This window comes from Camelina sativa, chromosome 18 (assembly GCF_000633955.1).
Source record: "Camelina sativa cultivar DH55 chromosome 18, Cs, whole genome shotgun sequence".
Classification (NCBI taxonomy): domain Eukaryota; kingdom Viridiplantae; phylum Streptophyta; class Magnoliopsida; order Brassicales; family Brassicaceae; genus Camelina; species Camelina sativa.
Window position 1 is genome coordinate 11999261 of NC_025702.1, and position 20031 is coordinate 12019291.

The 20031-nt window shown below is 39.5% G+C and overlaps 3 protein-coding genes across 3 annotated transcripts; 1 reads left to right on the forward strand and 2 right to left on the reverse strand.

The window, feature by feature from the left end:
* LOC104763395 lies at positions 407-3708 on the reverse strand. The gene is made up of 4 exons (XM_010486771.1): positions 3218-3708; positions 1748-3121; positions 1393-1664; positions 407-1230 (listed from the first exon to the last, which is right to left on the reverse strand). Exons 1-4 carry the CDS (start codon positions 3706-3708, stop codon positions 407-409), a joined length of 2961 nt encoding a protein of 986 aa, XP_010485073.1.
* Positions 6187-9218, reverse strand: LOC109130487 (E3 ubiquitin-protein ligase RNF181-like). The gene is made up of 7 exons (XM_019240074.1): positions 9023-9218; positions 7194-7264; positions 6923-7016; positions 6871-6884; positions 6627-6778; positions 6337-6445; positions 6187-6219 (listed from the first exon to the last, which is right to left on the reverse strand). The coding sequence occupies exons 1-7, from the start codon at positions 9216-9218 to the stop codon at positions 6187-6189; spliced, it is 669 nt and encodes a 222-aa protein (XP_019095619.1).
* Positions 13148-13842, forward strand: LOC104761222 (protein 108-like). The gene is made up of 2 exons (XM_019240292.1): positions 13148-13540; positions 13668-13842. The coding sequence occupies exon 1, from the start codon at positions 13213-13215 to the stop codon at positions 13495-13497; it is 285 nt and encodes a 94-aa protein (XP_019095837.1). The 5' UTR covers positions 13148-13212; the 3' UTR covers positions 13498-13540; positions 13668-13842.

The following is a 20031-nucleotide window of genomic DNA, read 5'->3' on the forward strand; positions in this document are numbered from 1 at the left end:
AAACTATTGTCTTTGGGATTCCATGGAGACGCACCACTTCCTTGAAGAACAAATTTGCGGTTTTAGTCGCATAATTGGTCTTCTCATATGGGATGAAGTGTGCCATCTTGGAGAACCGGTCCACAACAACAAAGATTTAATCATTGTGTTTAATCTTTGGCAATCCTAAGACAAAGTCCATAGAAATATCTATCCAAGGGGAGTTAGGAATAGGTAATGGTAAGTAAAGACCATGAGGATGTAACCTGGATTTTGCTTTGTGACAAACAATGCATCGAGCACAAAATCTCTCAACGTCTTTCTTCAAATGAGGCCAAAAGAAGTGTTCCATTACAACGGCCAAGGTCTTGTCGACACCAAAGTGACCCATCAAACCTCCACCATGTGCTTCAGTAAGTATCAAGTCTCACATGGAGCCTTGAGGAATACACAACCGCTTATCTCTAAATAGAAACCCATCTTGCAAGTAGAATGCTTGATATGCTCCTTTGCCATACTCCTTGTAGCACTCTCCTAATTCTGGATCATCTTTGTACAACTCTTTCATATGCTCAAAACCCATTAATTTAGCCTCCATAGTAGCTATAAGAGCATGCCTCCTTGACAAAGCATCAGCAACCACGTTCTCTTTGCCCTTCTTATACTTTATCACATATGGGAACGTCTCAATGAACTCCAACCACTTCGCATGTCTCCTCTTAAGTGAAATCTGGCCCTTGAGATGCTTGAGGGTTTCATGATCGGTGTGAATGATGAATTCCTTGGATAACAAGTAATGTTGCCACGTTTCCAGTGCTCGAACTAAGGCATAAAGCTCCTTGTCGTAGGTCGGATAGTTCAACGTAGCTCCACTCAACTTCTCACTGAAGAAAGCCACGGGTCTTTTCCTCTGATGTAGTACAGCTCCAATTCCCAAACCTGATGCATCACACTCTACTTCAAACATAACTTCAAAATCTGGGAGGGCTAAGACTGGTGCTTGTGTGAGCCTCTCTTTCAATGTGTTGAAGGAATTTTCTTGAGCTTCTCCCCATGAGAAAGGCACGTTTTTCTTGATCACGGCAGTCATTGGTGCAGCCACTGTACTAAAATCCCTGACAAACCTCCTGTAGAAGCTTGCGAGACCATGAAAGCTGCGAACGTGTCCAATCGAAGTTGGAGTAGGCCATTCTCTTATTGCCTTAATCTTTTCCTCATCCACCTGTAGGCCGTGTTTACTCACTACAAAACCTAAGACCACACACTTATAAGTACAAAAGGAGCACTTCTTTAGGTTAGCATAAAGGCCTTCCTTCCGAAGTGTTTTCAAAATTAACCCTAGATGTTTAATGTGATCAGAATGGCACTTACTGTAAATAAGTATGTCATCAAAATAAACAACAACAAATTTACCAATAAATGACCTTAGAACCTGGTTCATTAGTCGCATGAAGGTGCTTGGGGCGTTGGTTAACCCAAATGGCATGACAAGCCACTCATAGAGACCTTGCTTGGTTTTAAACGCGGTTTTCCACTCGTCTCCTTCCCTCATTCGGACCTGGTGATAGCCGCTCCTCAAGTCAATCTTGAGAAGACGGTTGCACCACTTAACTCGTCCAACATGTCGTCTAGTCTTGGAATGGGGTGTCGATACTTGATGGTGATATTGTTGATTGCTCGACAGTCTACACACATCCTCCATGTACAATCCTAATTTGGAACTAAGAGAACTGGTACCGCACACGGGCTGAGGCTCTCTCTGATGTACCCTTTATCCATTAGGTCACGCACTTGCTTCTCTAACTCCTTAGACTCCTCCGGATTCATTCGGTAAGCTGGTTTGTTTGGTAGAGCAGAACCGGGTACAAGATCGATCTGATGTTCAATGCCACGAATAGGGGGTAATCCTGGTGGTATCTCCTCCGGAAACACGTCTTTGTATTGATCTAGTACAGCTTGTACTTCAGCGGGTAGTTCAAGCTCACTTGTACCTGTACTTAAACATTCTTTGAACAACATTAGTAGCACGGTGCCCTTGGCACTCATGGTTTTACAAACCTCATTGGATCTCAAATAAAGGTTAGAAGTCCTTACCTCGACCTCTTTGTTCATGTGTTTTTGCAACTCATGAACTTCAGAAGGACTTAAAGGGGCAAGGTTGAACTTACGGTCATTGTGCGTGAAAGTGTAATGGTTTGTTCGACCGTCGTGAGTTGTAGCTCGGTCAAACTGCCATGGTCTTCCAAGAAGAAGATGTCCGGCTCTCATTGGAACTACATCGCAAATGACTTGATCTTGGTATTTCCCAACGCTGAATGATACAGTAACTTGTTCAGCAATTTTCAGCTTGGTGTCATCGTTCAGCCACCTAAGTTTGTATGGCCTCGGGTGCTTTGTTTTCTGAAGACCTAACCTGTCCACCATATACTTGCTAGCAACATTAGTACAAGAACCTCCATCAATAATCAAGTTACATACCTTGTTCTTGATTGTGCATCGAGTGTGGAAAATATTTTCCCTTTGAACTTTCTCCTCGGGGTTGACAAGTACACTCAGCATACGTCGGATCACAAGAAATTCTCCTGTGTCGGGATACTCCACGTCATTCTCCGGATCAGTATGGTACTCATATTGCTCGTCTTGAGACTCATAGTCTCTACTAGCTGTGACAATCATCACCCTTCGGTTCAGACGTTCTCTCGCCAAGTGTCCCCTGCCTTGACATTTAAAACAAGTAATGTCACGGGCACGAGATTGACTAGTGTTAGGGAACTTACCTGGTTCGGGTTTAGAGGTTTTAGGTACCTCATTAGACTTGTTCTTGAACCTAGAGTCATTTTCCACGGCCTTGCCTTTGTCCATGCTCCGGTTGTTGCTTGCATTCCAAGGCGTGTTGTTTCTAGTACGGTTCCTTAAAGACATCTTACGCTGGATTTGCTGCTCCACTTGTACAGCCTTGTGAAGTAGTTCATGTAGGCTGCTGTAGTTCGATGTCTCCACCTTTCGGGCTATACGCTCTTGTAAGCCATCAATGAATTGAGCCATAAGGGACTCACTCGATTCTTCCAGCTCCAAGGAGTTCATGAGCTTCTCAAACTCCTCAAAATACTCATCCACAGTCCTTGTTCCCTGAGACAATTTTCTAAAACGTTTTTGTAAGTCTCGTTGATAATGATCAGGAACATACCTCAACCTTAAAAGGTACTTCATATCTCCCTAACTGCTGATGGTAGCAAACCGCTGCCTCCTTCTATCGGTTATCGTCCTATCCCACCATGACAAGGCATTGTTAGTGAGATGTGCCGATGAAAGGGCTACCTTTCGGGCTTCTCCATAGCCATAACATTGGAATATGTATTCCTTACGTCTCTCCCAGTCCATGTAAACCTCCGGATTAAACTTTCCTGCAAAAGTAGGAGGTATTAGTTTAACATCTCGATTTTGTTCTCTTGGTTCTACCTCTCTAGCACGGTTCCGCATCAAAGGATCTTCTCTCCGCTGATGTTGACGCCTTAATGGATCTGGTGGTGGATCATCATCATCATCCATGTCAATGGATTCGTCTTCCTTGTCGCGTACATTCCTTTGTTCTGGATCTGGTCCAACGTCAACCCTCGCTTGAGGTTGCTCCAAACGGCCTATCCTATCGTCGAGTCCTCTCAACTGCTCTGTGAGGGTTCTCATCATTTGCATCATGGCGTCTTGGGGTATATCTATGTTTTCTCCCATAGTGAGTGTCTAGAACGGATCTGTGCTTAGACAAAAACAACAAAGGATCAACGTACCACAGAAGTTGAAAAGGGAAATGTCAAAGAAAATAAAGGAAACTTTTTTTTTTTTTTGAAATTTTAAGAATGACAAGCAATATTAGACAATAAAAGCAATGAAACAAAAGCTGAAAATATATATATATATATATATATATATATATATATATTTTTAAATGCGAGATGAACTAGTACGACAACTAATACAGAGAGTGAAACAGACGACTTGAGGAAACAAATTGAAAATATATATATATTTTTTTAAAGTTTGTAAATAAAAGCTTAAACAAACTAGAGATAAGGCAGTGAAATAAAAGAAACTAGGATTTTTTTTTTTAATAAAATAAAACAAAAGCTATAAATCAAATGAAAGTAAATGGAAAAGATAAACCTGGCAAGGGAACAGCGTGAACTGTGCTATGATACCGGATGATACAAGACTCGGTGGTGAGTCTTATACCGGGATAGTGATGATGGCTTCACAAGCTGGCGGTCGCTTCTCTCTTGTGAAGGAAAGATGGTCGATGTTGTAGATCTGACACGATGGCGGTCGCTTCTCTCGTGTGGGATCGGTAAAGGGGGAAGTGCTGGCGGATTGAAGTACACCACAGAGATGTGATTGGTCTCTGATACAGTACACGAACTTAGCCTTGTGGAATCTCACACACAAGACAAAGAACAAGCTTATTCTCTTAAGAACACTTAAAGAGAAGAAGAAGAAAATTCAGAGGTTTATTAATATCAAAGGTGAAAAATCGTACAACTGCTGCAGGGGGACTTTATAAGAGTCCATCAGCTAGCCCTAAGGCCGAAAAATAAATGCAAAATAATGCAACAAATGAAAGCAAATAAAATCAAACACAAACCATTGTTTTTGGAAAGTAAATAAACTAATTAAAGAAAATACTAAGCAAACTTGATCTCTCTTGATGAGCACGCCTTCTAGCCGTTGTTGGGGTTGGTGGAACCTGCAAGGATCGAAAATATTGAATAGGACTTACCTGGATGCGATCTAGGCCCAATAGACGTTCTTTGAACCACTTCTTGTAGTAGTCGATGAACTACTTCAGGGTTCTTGTCTTGTACTGGCTTGTTGGCTTGTTTACTGAAGTAGGGGTCTTCTTGGAGTTCCTCTAGAGTATCTTGATCAGTCTCTTGATGCTCGTTCATATCCTTTATGTCTTGATCTGGATCTTCACTATCTTGATCGGAGGTGTAGCTTGTATCACACGTCTCTTGCAGATCCAATGTCATCTCGTGGATTATTGAGGTTCCTTGACCTGCCAAAAGAGGTTTCATACCTGGGGAACTGGTTTGATCCAGGCTCATTTGGGTGAAGGCTTCAGCAAGCTCTTCCTCAGCAATGTGGTCATCTCGGTTGTGGTGGCATGATGGTGGTACAGACCAGTTGACGTCCTTCAGCTCTAGGGAGCTTACAATGTCTTGAACAGCTAGGTTAAACCTCTTCCTTAGCTGTTTAGCCTTTGATCGTGTCATAGGGCCTTCTCGTACTTCTGGTACAGGATGTGGTAAGGATCTGGTTCAACGGTTTGGGCAGTAGGGTTGATGTCCGCATCATAAAGGCAAAGTGTGATCGTGAAATTAAGACAATGAAGAAGAGGATGTTCTAGAGGCTCGGTTGTTTGTTCTATGCTGCTGTTAGATTGCTAGAATGGAATGTAGTGGTCTAGATCCGTTGTTTAGGTTGTTGTTTCATTGTTCTTTGACTTGATTATGTTATTGGCTTTGTTTGATAGATGTTATTGGTTAATTGATTATTGTTTCTATTGGAGTTTCTGGTTTAACATTGGAGTTAGAATGTTAGTGAATATGGTATCACTAGTTTAATATTATATTAAAAACAAAAAAATGAATTGAATCGTTTCACATTTAAATATTTTTGAAAAAATTCAACATAATAATTTAGATTAGCATGCGTCATCGTCATCGAAAAGAGAAGACAACATTATATAGAAACCCACATTCTTATAACTTTTGCATGAACTCTAACAAACACATTAGCGAGAATCATGAGACCAACTCTATTTGGCCAACGGAAGGATTTCTTACGAACAATTAATATTGTGAGGAGTGTGGTTAGGAAAAAAACTTGTTATCTCGCCAACAATAAACTTTCGTTTTTGGTCTAAAAAAAAGTAAATATAAATTTTATGTAGATACAAATCTAGAACACAGATAAAAAAAAATTCTAACAAATTAAGTTACGTTAATATTTGATATTCTCATAAATTATTGTCTTTTGATAAAATTTAATATCAGCGGGCAAATAATACTGAATATAATAAGTATTTACAATATTACAATAAATGAAAATTCGTCTAGTTAATAACTATATTTTTTTAGTGATAAACTAAAATTTACCATGCGAATAAAATACATTGTTAATCATTATTATCCGACGAGAATTAGCATTAATATATTAGAAAACCTCTCGTTTGCACACGCAGCATACCTGCATAAACGAAAAAATATCATTTCCCTTAGAATATTTTAGATGAGAATGTATTTTATGCATGTCAGAAACAAATATTGCCATATGTTATTGTGTATATATGTCATACGTACGTACCCTGTTTTCTTTCAACCACCGTGATAGGCAATCCTTGTGGTAGATATGCTTACATGGCAAAGTGATCATCTTATCTCCCTTCTCGTAGTCGACTAGACATATCGAACACCTACAAAGTTATCACCCAAACCAAATCAAACGAAAATTCTAATATTGGTCTAATCCCAAAGCTTATATTTTTCATACTAGGCCAAGATTAATAGACGCATTTGAATTTGAAATCAATTTGCGCAAGGATATATATAAACTAGCTAGCTAGTTGAACGATGTATATTGATCCATGGTCGTACTGAGTATCATTGGCGACAAACTTCTTTTTCTTTTGCCACCACCACTTGAATTTGGGTTTTTTCCCATATTTATGAGTTGGTAAGTTGGATATTTTCCACTCCGGCAAGCCGTTACTGCTGCTTCCCACTGATTCTCCTAACTCATTCGAACCCTGCTCATCCATAACAGTGGGGTTATGAGTATGATACTCAGAGTTGTGTCTTAATATTCTATCATGAAATAGCAGTATGAATCAGGTTGGACAGAAGAGTACATACCTCATAAGCAATATTGTCGAGATCGAAATTATCAGGACTATGTAGTGAGATATCTGAAAAACTACGTCTAAGTGTATACGGATCCGGGGAGCTATTATTACTATAGTTATTATAATAAAACCTTTCACTCGTCTAATATTTCATAAGAAAACAAAGCAAAATTATTGATAAATTAGTTGTCAAATTCTAGAGTTGCTGACCAAAAAACAAAAAGTNAAAAAAAAAAAAAAAAAAAAAAAAAAAAAAAAAAAAAAAAAAAAAAAAAAAAAAAAAAAAAAAAAAAAAAAAAGCCAAAGTAAATATAATTACCAATGGAACATCATCATGTAAGTGATAGTACGGACAAGGACAGTACGGACAGAGAAATCGCGAAGCATTTACTATAGGTTAAACGGAAAAAAAAAATATACATTAGCGCTAGTGATACAAAATTTTGTGTTTTACTATGAATTATCAAGGAAAAAAATGTACATGCACTAAAATTAATAAAAAAAATTCAGTCAATTTTATGTGGTTTATGTTATATTTGGACTTTTTTGCTTAAACCGAACCCTGTCAAGTGTCAAAGCTAAAGTTGAAAGAAGATAAACCTCAAGTCTACAAGTTTAATTTCTTACATGATCAAAGCAGCCTATGTTTCAGGCTATGGTCTTAACTAACAGATCTAGTTCGATCGATGCACATCATAGTTAATTCAGATTAAAAAAAAATTGTATATGGAAATGGAGTATAGGTATATATATTATACGCATGTAATTTATCTATACAAGTACACGCATAACATTCGGCAGGACCGCGAAACATTGATTTTGCTTCGAAGATGGTGAAGAGATTGTCGTCGTTTAACGATGATTTGGTTTCTAAGTTTCTTTCAATCAAATATAAAATAACTACTCACAGTCTCACACCGTGTTCTTTGTGATCATCTCCCAACAATTTATTTATAATGAACATGTTTAAGCTTTTTCTTACTAGCTATTTTAGGTAATCATGATATCTCTAACCTATTAAATATTATATATATATATATATATATATATATCAATTTAAAAGTTTCATATAGTAGAAAACGTGTTGAATTTGTGTAAAGGCCATAGTAATTGTGATGATACTATGATATCACGTCATATCAAAATCTTATGTATTATATTATATTTATGCTTTAAATTCCAGAGCTAATTAATTTTCTTAATTGAATGTTTATATATAGTAGAATTTAATAATTGCATTTAATTTAGATTATTGTTTACCTAGAAAGATATGTATATTGATACAATTAAAAACTTATCTCTTTCACCAAAAACAAAAATTAAAAACTTATCTCGTCCCACAAAAAAAGAAAAGAAAAACTTATCTCAAACAATTTAAAATATATATATATATATATATATATATATATATATTATATATGATTTCAGTGGATAAGTTTTATCTTTAATTCCACCACTTTATGTTTACTAAAAATATATAGTAGAACAATACTCCAATGACTCACAAACCTTTTGGAGAGAATAGTTTTTTTTTTTTGGCAAACAAAAAACTTATCGTTCAAACTTAAACCCCAGTAATAAGTGAGTTCTTACAATATTATTCAAGATAAATATAGAAAGATAAAGATAGGGGCTCAATGAGCTTAACAAAGGGATTTTCAAACTGAGCAAGTTTTACAATATTTAAGAAATATATTGGAACTAAGGTGGATTCGTACTCGAAGACAGGCTTTACGAAATCTTCGACCAGCAGATGGTCAAAAGTGGCTCTAGCGGATGACACGTCTGAGCTTGTAAAAAGATGTTCCACGGAGGAAACGTTTATGGGGTTTTTGGCCAGCATGGGAGGGTTCTAAAGCATGGGAACAAAATTTTCTAAGCTTTTAGGACCAAACCACATGAATTTAGATGAAGCTATAACCGGGGAACGCCGGGAAAGGGAGTCAAAGCGTAACAAAGCAGGTGGGTCATCCCTCAGATGGCAATGGAGGTAAATGAATTTCGCACAAAGCTTGTAATCGGTTTGAACTTGGAAAAATTCATTAAAACAAGGCTTTCGATCTAGTGGCGGTAGGGGATAAAGGGGGTTGAAGGGTGTAAGAGAGGGGATCAAGAAATCTGTCGGATCAGAGTCATAAATATGTTTACCCAAGGCAAGCATCCAGACAGAGCTAATAGGCTGAATTCGACAACCAAGACTATCAAGCAGATCTAGAGACACCAATGTTCTGTTACCGAGGCAAACTCGACTTGACCAAACAGATACAAACAGTACTAAAGAAGATGGACTTGACTGGAGGTTCTCAGTAACAGATCTAGGTAGAGAAGGTCTAGGACTAGTCATACATTGTCGAAAGCGGATCAGCGAATTCATACACTCATAAGGCAAAGGCCAAGCAGAGATCGAGAGGGATTCAGGGTAAATAAGCGAGTGTATCCAAAGAAAAGATGGCCTAACTGTCAGGTATTTGGGTAAAGAGTGAAAATCAAACCTGGGCCATATCAGAATCAATGGTGTGCTAGTGAACGCCGAGGATGTAGGTTTCACCGTCAAAGTCTTTATCGGCTCTAGTGTCAAAACAGAGCTCCCGTCCAGTTGCAGCCAAGCAAAGCACTTGGTGAGGGGAAAAACTTCCGAGGAGCGGAGAGTTGTTGAGGTTGACAGTGATAAGATGCGGTAAGACCGGCGGGGACCAAGTCAATTGGGGCGTCCAAGGGACTCGGAGAAAATATCTTGCGGTTGGGACCACACATGAGCCAGCTTATCGAGAAAGTTCACCGGATGCGGAGGTAGGGGAAAAGGAGAAAGAAGATGAAGCATGGTCGGAGTTGAGATCCAAAACCTTGAGAGGACTCCGGGAGAATCAAGGAAACAAGAACCAAAAGAACCAAAGACGCAGCAAAAGAGCGTAGGGACTGAGAGATCCCGACGCCGGCGAGCTGGAACTCTACCGACGTCGAGGGAAGAGATGTTAACGTCGCTTCGGTAATAGTGTCTGGGAGAAAAGATATTAGGGCGAACTACAAGCCGCCTTTATGTGATTTTTTGGAGAGAATAGTTAATTAATTAATTTTCCATTAGTTAAATTAAGTTTCTCTTACTCACTTTAAGGGATTCTTTAGTTCTTGTTTCAGTCCATCTTTTTCCAAGAGCATTTGTTTGCTTAAGGATTGAATTGAAGGAGTGTGTTGTGTGTATACGCCTTTTTTTATTTTAGTTCTTGTTTCAGTCCATCTCCACCTTTCATTTGTTTTTGCTAATTGTTTTTTTATTCCATTTTTAGTGAATGGTTAATTTGTGTTTGATGCTTCAAATCTCAATAAGCTCGCATCAGGGTGGGTGAGGATGATGATGTTGAAAGGCCAATACTTGAATACTGGTTGGGTAAAATCAAGAACATGAAATTTTATATACGTAATACGTTTCGTGTTTTTTTGGTAATAATTTTAAAATTAATTGATATACAAAATGGTTATTTTAGTTCTTGTTTCAGTCCATCTCCACCTTTTTTTATTTTACGCCTTTTTGGCATGGGACCATAAAAAGGATTATGTTTCATGTGTAACTGTAACTTAAACTTTCACTGTGAAAATGAATACTACATTCTTATCAAAATCTAGTTGTAACCTGTGCAACGCACGGGGAGAGAGCACCTCCAATGTGTTGATTTTATAGAGATGCCATGAAGATCATGGTAATTGGTAAATATTATCGAAGGGCATATATGGTATATGGAGAATTAAGAAATTAGAGCACAAAATTTATAAATTGATGAAACCCTGAAAATCACATGTAAGGAATTTAAATTTTTTAATTCGATAAACGATAAAAAGAAAAGTCGAAGCTTTTTTTGTATGAAACTGTCGATGTTCCATTGCTGAAGAATAGAGGAGAACTGGACATTTTGAGATCGTGGGAGAAGAGTGGCAGACCAAAGAAAAGTATTATTTACTATTTACTAGTTGTAAAAAATATTTTTCTTTTATGTTGTAATTTGTTTTTCCTTTAGTAGTTGTATCCACACATCGACAATCACGGAGCCAAGATGGACGATCTTTGAGGATTTCCGCGACCTATAGTCATTTTAAAAAAATCAAGATTATATATTTATTCTGATCACAAACACAAGCCATAGAAGAATGAAACAATCCACACATGGTTTCTAAACTCGCGAGACCGCAGGTGAAACTTAATCGAACATGTAGAACAAAACTGTCGCGAATTCTTACTATCAAAAAACTTACCATGAGAAATAGGTTCAAGCTTCTCCGATTCTATCTCCTCTGATTGCAATCGATTCAATCTCCCCGATTGATTCGACTACGAATTCAATCTCCTCATATACAATATCGTCCAAGTTTAATCGGGCCAACAAAATAATTGAGAGATTGACGATAGAGAGCGAGAGCGAGAGAGAGAGAGGAAGGGAAAGAACACCGAAAAAAAAATTTGCTCTCAATATAACTCTTCACCAACTTTGCGCTGACACGTCACGGTCTCTTATCTGAAATCGAGTATACTATATAAGAGGAGCTCTTCTTTTTTTTTTTCTTTTTAATTTATTTTTTTCCAATTTTTCCACTAAAACTCCTTCCTAACCCCTGTTGGGGTTAACCTTATGCCCTTAACATATTGGGGTTCTTAGATTTAACTCTTTCTATCTAAAGCTGGATAAGCGTAAAATGTTTTTCTGGTTTCAATAAAAATAAAACAAAAAAAAAATCCTTCTACGTCAAACTTCAACGGAGTATTTAAGCATTAGGGATTAATTGACACACCTTCGTTAATACAATCACATTTTCTTAAAATATTTAAATTAATTCACTCGTTTCTTATAGTGAATACCATATATATATTCATATTGTACATGTATAAAAATTAATATATCAATGGTTCACAAAAGTATTCATAAAAATTAATATATCAAAAATTAAAAGTATTCACAAAATTAATATATCAATGATTCACAAAACCTTATTTTTATTCATATTGTACATGTTATTGCACCTACACCCACTTTGGGTTGAAGTTGTTTCACAAAAACCTATTTTGCAAACTCACTATACTTTCTTAAGTTTGATGTTTAGGTGTCTTTGTTTTTTGGACAATTTTGCCCCTCTCCTCTTTCTCTCCTTATTTTCTCTATTTTTCTCTTTTTTTTGCTATTAACACTTTAAATGGTTATCATAAAACAAATTATCTATTTATTTATATACAATATGTTATGATTATATATTTTCTACATTTTAAGATACATATTGCTATATTTTTAATGAATTTTTAGATTATAAAGTATCCATTTGTCGTTGAACATTTGTTCAATGATAAGTGGATAGTCAATTGCAGTATTGTTAATAGATAGTTACTTGTGTTTATTCATACAACATAGAAGTAATACACATCAATTTAGGTGACTATGACAACGTGTCCATATGGAAACATATGGGGTTATAGTGCAATTTGTGGATACATTATTTGTCAAACTTATCCAAATGGATAACTATTTGTGGATACAATATAAGTAATGGATAACACTCACACAACAAAATTCAAACTTTTTCACAGATCGAACTAAAACAAATTCAATATTAAAAAGCTCACAAAACCACAATTAATCAGTAGAATCACAAAATCACAATAAAACCAAGTAAACCCAGATCGAATTTCATATAATCTAAAGTGATAAGAAAAAAGATCTAAAGATTTCACCTTCTCTAGATTTCCACCAGTGTTGGAATGGTTTTTGAAAACTTTAGAAAATGAATGTGAGAGAGAGAAAAACATAAATAAACTTTCATCTTTCAATGGATGAGCAAAAGCAAAACAAGGAAGAAGATGTATTGTTTGATTGAATAATTGTGTGTGAGAGAGAGAAAAAAAATAGAATAGATTAGAAGGAGTGAGGGGTAATATGTAATTAAACTTGAGAAAAAGTATATGAGTAGTAGAAAGTGGGTGTGAGTGTTAATACTTTTGGAGAAAGTGGGTGTGGGTGCAAAATTCATAAAAACCTTATTTTTATATTGTACATGCATATGTATTCATTAACTAAGGAATCACAGATTCACAAAAGCATGCATATTCTCTCACTCCCACACACTGACATGTACACACACAAAAAAAAGGTGCATCTTAGCGTGATCTATCTCGTTAGGTAGCTCACAGATGACGAACATAGACCCGCGCGCTCTTCACCAAATGACGATGCAATCCTCTTCCACTCTATATAAACATCAATAGAACCCTTAACACTTATATAGATCAAACAAACACCGGCCCCCGCATTCTCAAAATCATATTTTCAGATAATACATAAAAGATAAAGAAGAAGAAAAAGATGGCAGTCTCATCCAGCTCGTCCAAGTCGATCATGAAGGTGGCAGTGATGGTAATGCTCGTTGTGATGGCAGCGACGGTGGTCGATGGACAGAGCTGCAATGCACAGCTTAGTGGACTGAACGTGTGTGGTGAGTTTGTGGTTCCTGGAGCTGACAGGACCAACCCGAGTGCAGAGTGTTGCAATGCTCTTGAGGCAGTGCCTAACGAATGCCTTTGTAACACGTTCCGCATTGCTTCTAGGCTTCCCTCTCGCTGCAACATCCCTACACTTTCCTGCAGTTGATATGGATCTTCCCATTATCCCATATCAATTCAAAACGTTATATGTAAGTGGCTAAAAGCATACCAATCCAATATAATTAACATTTAATACGTTGATTGGTATATATAAGTATACTATATATGTATAATTATGCATCTAAGGTCTCTCTTATTCTTGTTGTAATTCTATAGGAGAAGCATGGAAAGAGATCACGGAGATACATCTAAGAATAAAGAACTCGGAGTTTTTGAGTTGTTGTTATTCTTTTTTTTTTCTTTTTTTTTTGGCTTTTGTTGGTCGCTGTAAAACCAATGGGTTTGGAATAAAAAATGAATAATATTGAAGTGAAATTATAATTTTTTTGAATGGTTTATTAACTAGAAAAGAAAAGAAAAAACTAGAATGGTTGAACCTCACGTTGATAAATGAATCCTACAGGCAGATCAGCCGTTCAGTGACTTCAGTCTAGGATTGATGATAGTGATCTCGTACATTAATTAAACTATGATAAAATAAAGAAGGGAATCTTAATTTTCGGGCTTTAAACTTTATACATTGGGGGAAAAATATTTAACAGGCTTCTAGAATTAAAATCTACTGCTGGGATAATTAGTTACAAAAGAATAAGAAAATGGGAAAGTCTAGGGTTCCACCGCTGAATGACCATGACGTGACTATGATGGATAGTGGTGAGAAAGGCAGGCTACCGGGAGATCCGCCGGATGCTCCGATAGGGACATGGGCACAGAGGGTTGTGGGGAGTGGTGCAGGTGGTATGTCGGTGCCGGAAAGTTTGCTGGATGATGATTTTGTCACAGAGAGAGTAAAGTTGGAGTTCCCCAATAGTGAGGACGGTGAGCCGGTTGTAACTATTGAATCGGAAGTTTTGGAAGTGGTGTATGGCATGTGGAAGCAGTGTATGATTGTAAAGGTTGTGGGAAGGCAGATCCCTTTGCCTGTGTTGAATAGAAAGTTGAGGGATCTATGGAAACCACAGAAGGCTATGTATGTTATAGATCTCCCTAGCCAATTCTTTATGGTTCGTTTTGAAGCAGAGGAGGAATTTTTAGCAGCGTTGACCGGGGGGCCATGGAAAGCTTTTGGGAGTTATCTTATGGTGAAAGCATGGTCACCAGAGTTTGATCCATTGAGAGATGATATCGTTACAACCCCGGTGTGGNTGTATGGCATGTGGAAGCAGTGTATGATTGTAAAGGTTCTGGGAAGGCAGATCCCTTTGCCTGTGTTGAATAGAAAGTTGAGGGATCTATGGAAACCACAGAAGGCTATGTATGTTATGGATCTCCCTAGACAATTCTTTATGGTTCGTTTTGAAGTAGAGGAGGAGTTTGTAGCAGCGTTGACCGGGGGGCCATGGAAAGCTTTTGGGAGTTATCTTATGGTGAAAGCATGGTCACCAGAGTTTGATCCATTGAGAGATGATATCGTTACAACCCCGGTGTGGATTCGTTTGTCGAACATCCCGGTGAGTTTTTATCACAAGTCAATCCTGATGAATTTCGCTAAAGGGTTGGGGAGACCGATAAAAGTTGACTTAACCACGTTGAGTTTTGAGCGGGCCAGGTTCGCTAGAATTTGTGTGGAGGTGAATTTAAAACGACCACTTAAGGGTACCATTCTGATCAATGGCGAGCGGTATTATGTTGTGTATGAAGGTCTTACGAATATCTGTTCGGCATGTGGTTTGTACGGACATTTGGTCCACTCTTGCCCATGGGGACTGCAGGAAAACGCGGGGACGTCTCTGGTGATGGCGAAGACGGTTTCCCCCGCTGTTGTTGATTCTGGAGGAAGTAAGGAGGGTGCAGATGGTTTTACGGCGGTCAGACGACCGGGACGGCGACCAGAGAGGTTGGAGAATAGGGTTGTGGCTGTGGCGGGTGAATCGGTCCCAACAAAGGAAAGGAATCTTCAGGAAATTCCAGTTACTAAAAAATTAAAGAATATCGTGATGGCTAACAGATTTGATAGGTTGGATGATGATATGATCTCAGAGGAGATAAGGGAAGTTATGATTTCGGAGGAGGGAAATAAAAAAAATGTCGATTTAGGTAATAACTCGAGTATGAGTCAGAGTTTTCCCCAAGCTAAGGCAGGTAGTTTTATGGGCTTTACAGGGAAAGGTAGTGGAGGCCCACGAAATAGTCCTTTGGAGAAACGGGGTGGTAATAAGTCAATGAGCGTAGTGGGCCACGTAGAAAATCAACTAAGGTGAATAGGCCCATGAGAGGCCTTGTCTTTGGTCCTACACGCAGAGAAGTGGAACTCTCTGCATCTGGAAAAAGTTTACGAGTCGAGAAAGCTAGTTCTGGGAGAACTAGGGATCTCGTTTTGCGGGATGAAGATGAATCACTGGCGGAGACAAATTCTACGCCTTCCGAGTCAAGGGATATGGATGCGACTCATAATGGAGTAGGTGAGGATTTGGCGAGGAGGGGTTTGGTTGTGTATCAGGATCCACCGGATGGAGTGGTGGACTCTGGGATCGCATAATGTTGGTCCCCGGTAATTCTGCTTTGCTGCTGTGAATCGATGATGAATAGTATCTTATGGAATTTTTGGGGGCTAATAAACCTAATTTCCGGAGATCAATTAGATATATGCTGAAGAAAAACCCGATTGATATGTTGGCTTTGTTCGAAACACATGCTGGAGGTGATCGGGCGGTTCGTATTTGCCAGAATTTAGGTTTTGAACACTCTTATCGAGTGGATGCAGAGGGGCAAAGTGGTGGCTTATGGGTGTTGTGGAGGGGGAGTATTGGGGATGTTGACATTGTGGAGTCCTCAAATCAGTTTGTCCATGCGAGGGTTAAGAATGGGACAGAGGTGGTTCATGTGATTGATGTCTATGCGGCTCCTACAGTTGGTAGAAAAAGTGGATTGTGGGAGGCGCTTAGTCAGTCAATACATGGTGTGGAAGAGCCTGTTATTATGGGAGGAGATTTTAATACCATTGTTAGATTGGACGAGAGGAATGGTGGTAATGGGAGACTGTCTCCTGATTCGCATGCCTTTGGAGAGTGGATTAATGCAAATTCGTTAATTGATATGGGGTTTAAAGGGAACAGATATACTTGGCGGCGTGGAAGGGTGGCTGAGACTTTTATCGCGAAATGTTTGGACAGAATTTTGTGTTGTCCTCAAGCCCGTCTCAAGTGGCAGGAAGCGGTGGTCTCACACTTGCCTTTTATGGCATCTGATCATACCCCTCTCTACTTGCAACTGTGTCCAGAGGTGAAAGGTAACCCGCAGAGGCGTCCGTTTCGTTTTGAGGCTGCATGGTTGAGTCATAGCGGTTTCAAAGAGTTGGTGTCTACATCTTGGAATGGGGAGCTGACGACACCGGAGGCTCTACAGAGGTTGACAACCATTTTGCAGAAGTGGAACAGGGAAGTGTTTGGTGATATCAAAAGACGTAAGGATACTCTGATTCATGACATAAAAGTTCTTCAAGATCAACTGGACCTGAACCAAACTGATGCCTTGTTATTCGAGGAGGATAGATTTAAGAAGGAACTTGATGTGGTTTTAGAACAAGAGGAAGTTCTTTGGTACCAGAAGTCGAGAGAAAAATGGATAGTTTTGGGAGACAGGAACTCAACGTTCTTTCACACGTCTACCATAATTAGAAGACGACGAAATCTGATTGAGTCACTAAAGGATGCTGCAGGACATTGGGTCTCGGATACAGAGGACTTAGAACGTATGGCCGTTGAGTTTTACAAGCGATTATACTCACTGGAGGATGTGGATGCGGTGGTTCATAGTTTACCGCAAACTGGTTTTGCGCGCCTGTCTCAGTCGGAGTTAACTGCTCTTAATAGACCTTTCTCGGCTGCTGAAGTGGAGTTTGCTATCAGGTGTATGGGGAAGTATAAGGCTCATGGGCTTGATAGCTTCCAGCCTATTTTTCATCAACATTGCTGGGATATGGTCGGTACCTCGGTGACTCGCTTTGTCTTAGATTTCTTTGAGACATGGGTGCTCCCACGAGAGTTAAATGATGCTTTAGTGGTACTCATTGCTAAGGTGGTAAAACCAGAGAATATGGCGCAGTTCAGACCAATCAGCTTGTGTAATGTTCTGTTCAAGATAATTACGAAGATGATGGTGTTGAGACTTAAGACAGTTATGCCAAAGCTCATTGGACCAGCTCAAGCAAGTTTTATCCCTGGTCGCTTAAGTACCGATAATATCGTGATAGTTCAAGAAGCGGTTCACTCAATGCAGCGTAATAAGGGTAGGAAGGGGTGGATGTTGCTGAAATTAGACCTCGAGAAAGCTTATGATCGAGTTCGGTGGGATTTTTTGGAGGATACACTAAAAGTGGCGGGTTTGTCCGGAGTGGAGAAATTGGATACTACAGTGTGTTGTTGGACCCTCAATGACGGTCTTGTGGAATGGCGAGAAGACAATACCCTTTACCCATCATGAGGGCTTAGGCAGGGTGACGCTTTTTCCCCATATCTCTTTGTGATGTGTCTGGAGAGACTATGTCACTTGATTGAAATATCTGTTGACTCCAAGGAATGGAAACCAGTCAGTTTATCTTGTGGTGGTCCCAAGTTATCACACATTTGCTTCGCGGATGATCTCATTCTCTTTGCAGAAGCATCTGTGGCTCAGATTCGGATTATTCGGAAAGTGATGGAGAGTTTCTGTGTAGCATCTGGCCAAAAGGTGAGCTTGGATAAGTCTAAAATCTTTTTTTCGAAGAATGTAAGCAGAGACTTGGCTAAGTTAATCAGTGATGAGAGAGTGGTATGCAATCCACTCAGGACCTTGGTAAGTACCTTGGGATGCCAGTATTACATAAACGTATAAACAAGGAGACCTTCGGACAGGTCTTTGAGAGGGTGAATTCACGGTTGTCGGGTTGGGAGGGTCATTTCCTAAGTTTCGCAGGGAGGTTAACACTGACTAAGGCGGTCTTGTCATCAATCCCGGTACACAATGTGAGCACAATCTCCTTGCCAAAGCATACGCTTAATAAGCTTGATCAGATTTCAAAGTCTTTTTTATGGGGAAGTACTCCGCCTAAGAGGAAACAACACCTTGTTGCGTGGAGTAGAGTTTGTACACCAAGAAATGAAGGGGGTTGGGGATCCGTTCTGTAATGAATATGAATAAGGCCTTGTTAGCTAAGGTTGGTTGGCGTTTACTTCATGATCAGAGTATTTTGTGGGCTAGGGTGTTTCGATCAAAGTATAGAGTTGGTGATCCACATGACAAGTCATGGCTAGTTGTTAAGAGCCACTGGTCATCAACATGGCGTAGTGTGAGTATAGGACTACGAGAAGTGGTGATGCCGGGATTAAGTTGGATCATAGGAGATGGGAGGGAGATACGCTTTTGGCTGGATAAATGGTTAGCTAATAAGCCTCTTATAGACATGCTGGTTGGTGAGCCCCCAGTGGGTTATGAGAATGTAAGAGCCTGTGAAGCTTGGCGTAATGGTATGGGGTGGAGTGACTCGCTGATATTGAGATACTTAACAGATTGTGCTAAGTTGCAACTACGAGCAGTGGTCATTGATAACGTGACTGGAGCATCAGATCGGTTATCATGGGGAGGTAGTCTTGATGGCAGATTCTCGGTTCAATCTGCTTATGCTGTCATGACCAGGAATGATAAACCTCGCCAGGATATGACGCTGTTTTTCACGCGGTTATGGAAGGTCAAAGCTCTAGAACGTGTGCGTACGTTTTTATGGTTGGTTGGGAATCAGGCTTTGATGACGAACACAGAAAGATATCGACGACATCTCTGTGATACGGCAGTATGTCAGGTATGTAAAGGTGGTTTTGAGAGTATAATACATGTCCTTAGGGATTGTCCAGCAATAGCAGGGGTTTAGAGGCGCCTTCTCTCTCCGTGCCAACTGCCTTCTTATTTTGGTTCCTTAATTATGGAGTGGATGTTTACTCAGTTGGGAGATAATGTGGAACAGGAGGGTTACTCCTGGGCTATGCAGTTTGTGGTGGTGATATGGTGGGCTTGGAAGTGGCGGTGTGGGAACATTTTCGAGAGTACAGCACGGTGTCGGGATAGAGTCTGTTTCCTTAAGGATTGGGCCAAGGAGGTGTATGATTCTTTCTTGGCTGAGGTAGGTGGAAGAGTGTGACCGAATAGAGGGATGAGGATGATCGCATGGTCTCCTCCGAGCGTAGGATGGATTAAGCTGTACGGATGGCGCATCGCATGGGAATCCGGGTTTGGCTACAGCTGGTGGTGTGTTGCGAGATAGTGATGGCGCCTGGATTGGAGGTTTTGCTTTTAATATTGGTATATGCACTGCTCCATTGGCGGAACTCTAGGGAGTTTATTATGGGTTGTATACTGCTTGGGAGAAGGGTATAACGTGTGTGGAGTTGGAAGTAGATTCAGAACTGGTGGTGGGTTTCTTAACGACAGGGATTGAGGACTCTCATCTATTGTCTTTTCTAGTACGTTTGTGCTATGGCTTTATCTCAAGGGGCTGGATAGTCTGTATTGGTCATGTGTATAGGGAGGCTAACCGTCTTGCAGATGA

Coding starts and splice junctions, on each gene's coding strand:
- LOC104763395 (XM_010486771.1), bottom strand. CDS start 3,708: ATGGGAGAAAACATAGATATACCCCAAGACGCCATGATGCAAATGATG. Junction 3,122..3,217: donor ACCGATAGAAGGAGGCAGCG/GTTTGCTACCAT, acceptor AAAACGTTTTAG/AAAATTGTCTCAGGGAACAA. Junction 1,231..1,392: donor GGTTCTAAGGTCATTTATTG/GTAAATTTGTTG, acceptor GTGTGGTCTTAG/GTTTTGTAGTGAGTAAACAC.
- LOC109130487 (XM_019240074.1), bottom strand. CDS start 9,218: ATGACTAGTCCTAGACCTTCTCTACCTAGATCTGTTACTGAGAACCTC. Junction 7,017..7,193: donor TACATGATGATGTTCCATTG/GTAATTATATTT, acceptor ATGAAATATTAG/ACGAGTGAAAGGTTTTATTA. Junction 6,220..6,336: donor GGTGGTTGAAAGAAAACAGG/GTACGTACGTAT, acceptor TCGTTTATGCAG/GTATGCTGCGTGTGCAAACG.
- LOC104761222 (XM_019240292.1), top strand. CDS start 13,213: ATGGCAGTCTCATCCAGCTCGTCCAAGTCGATCATGAAGGTGGCAGTG.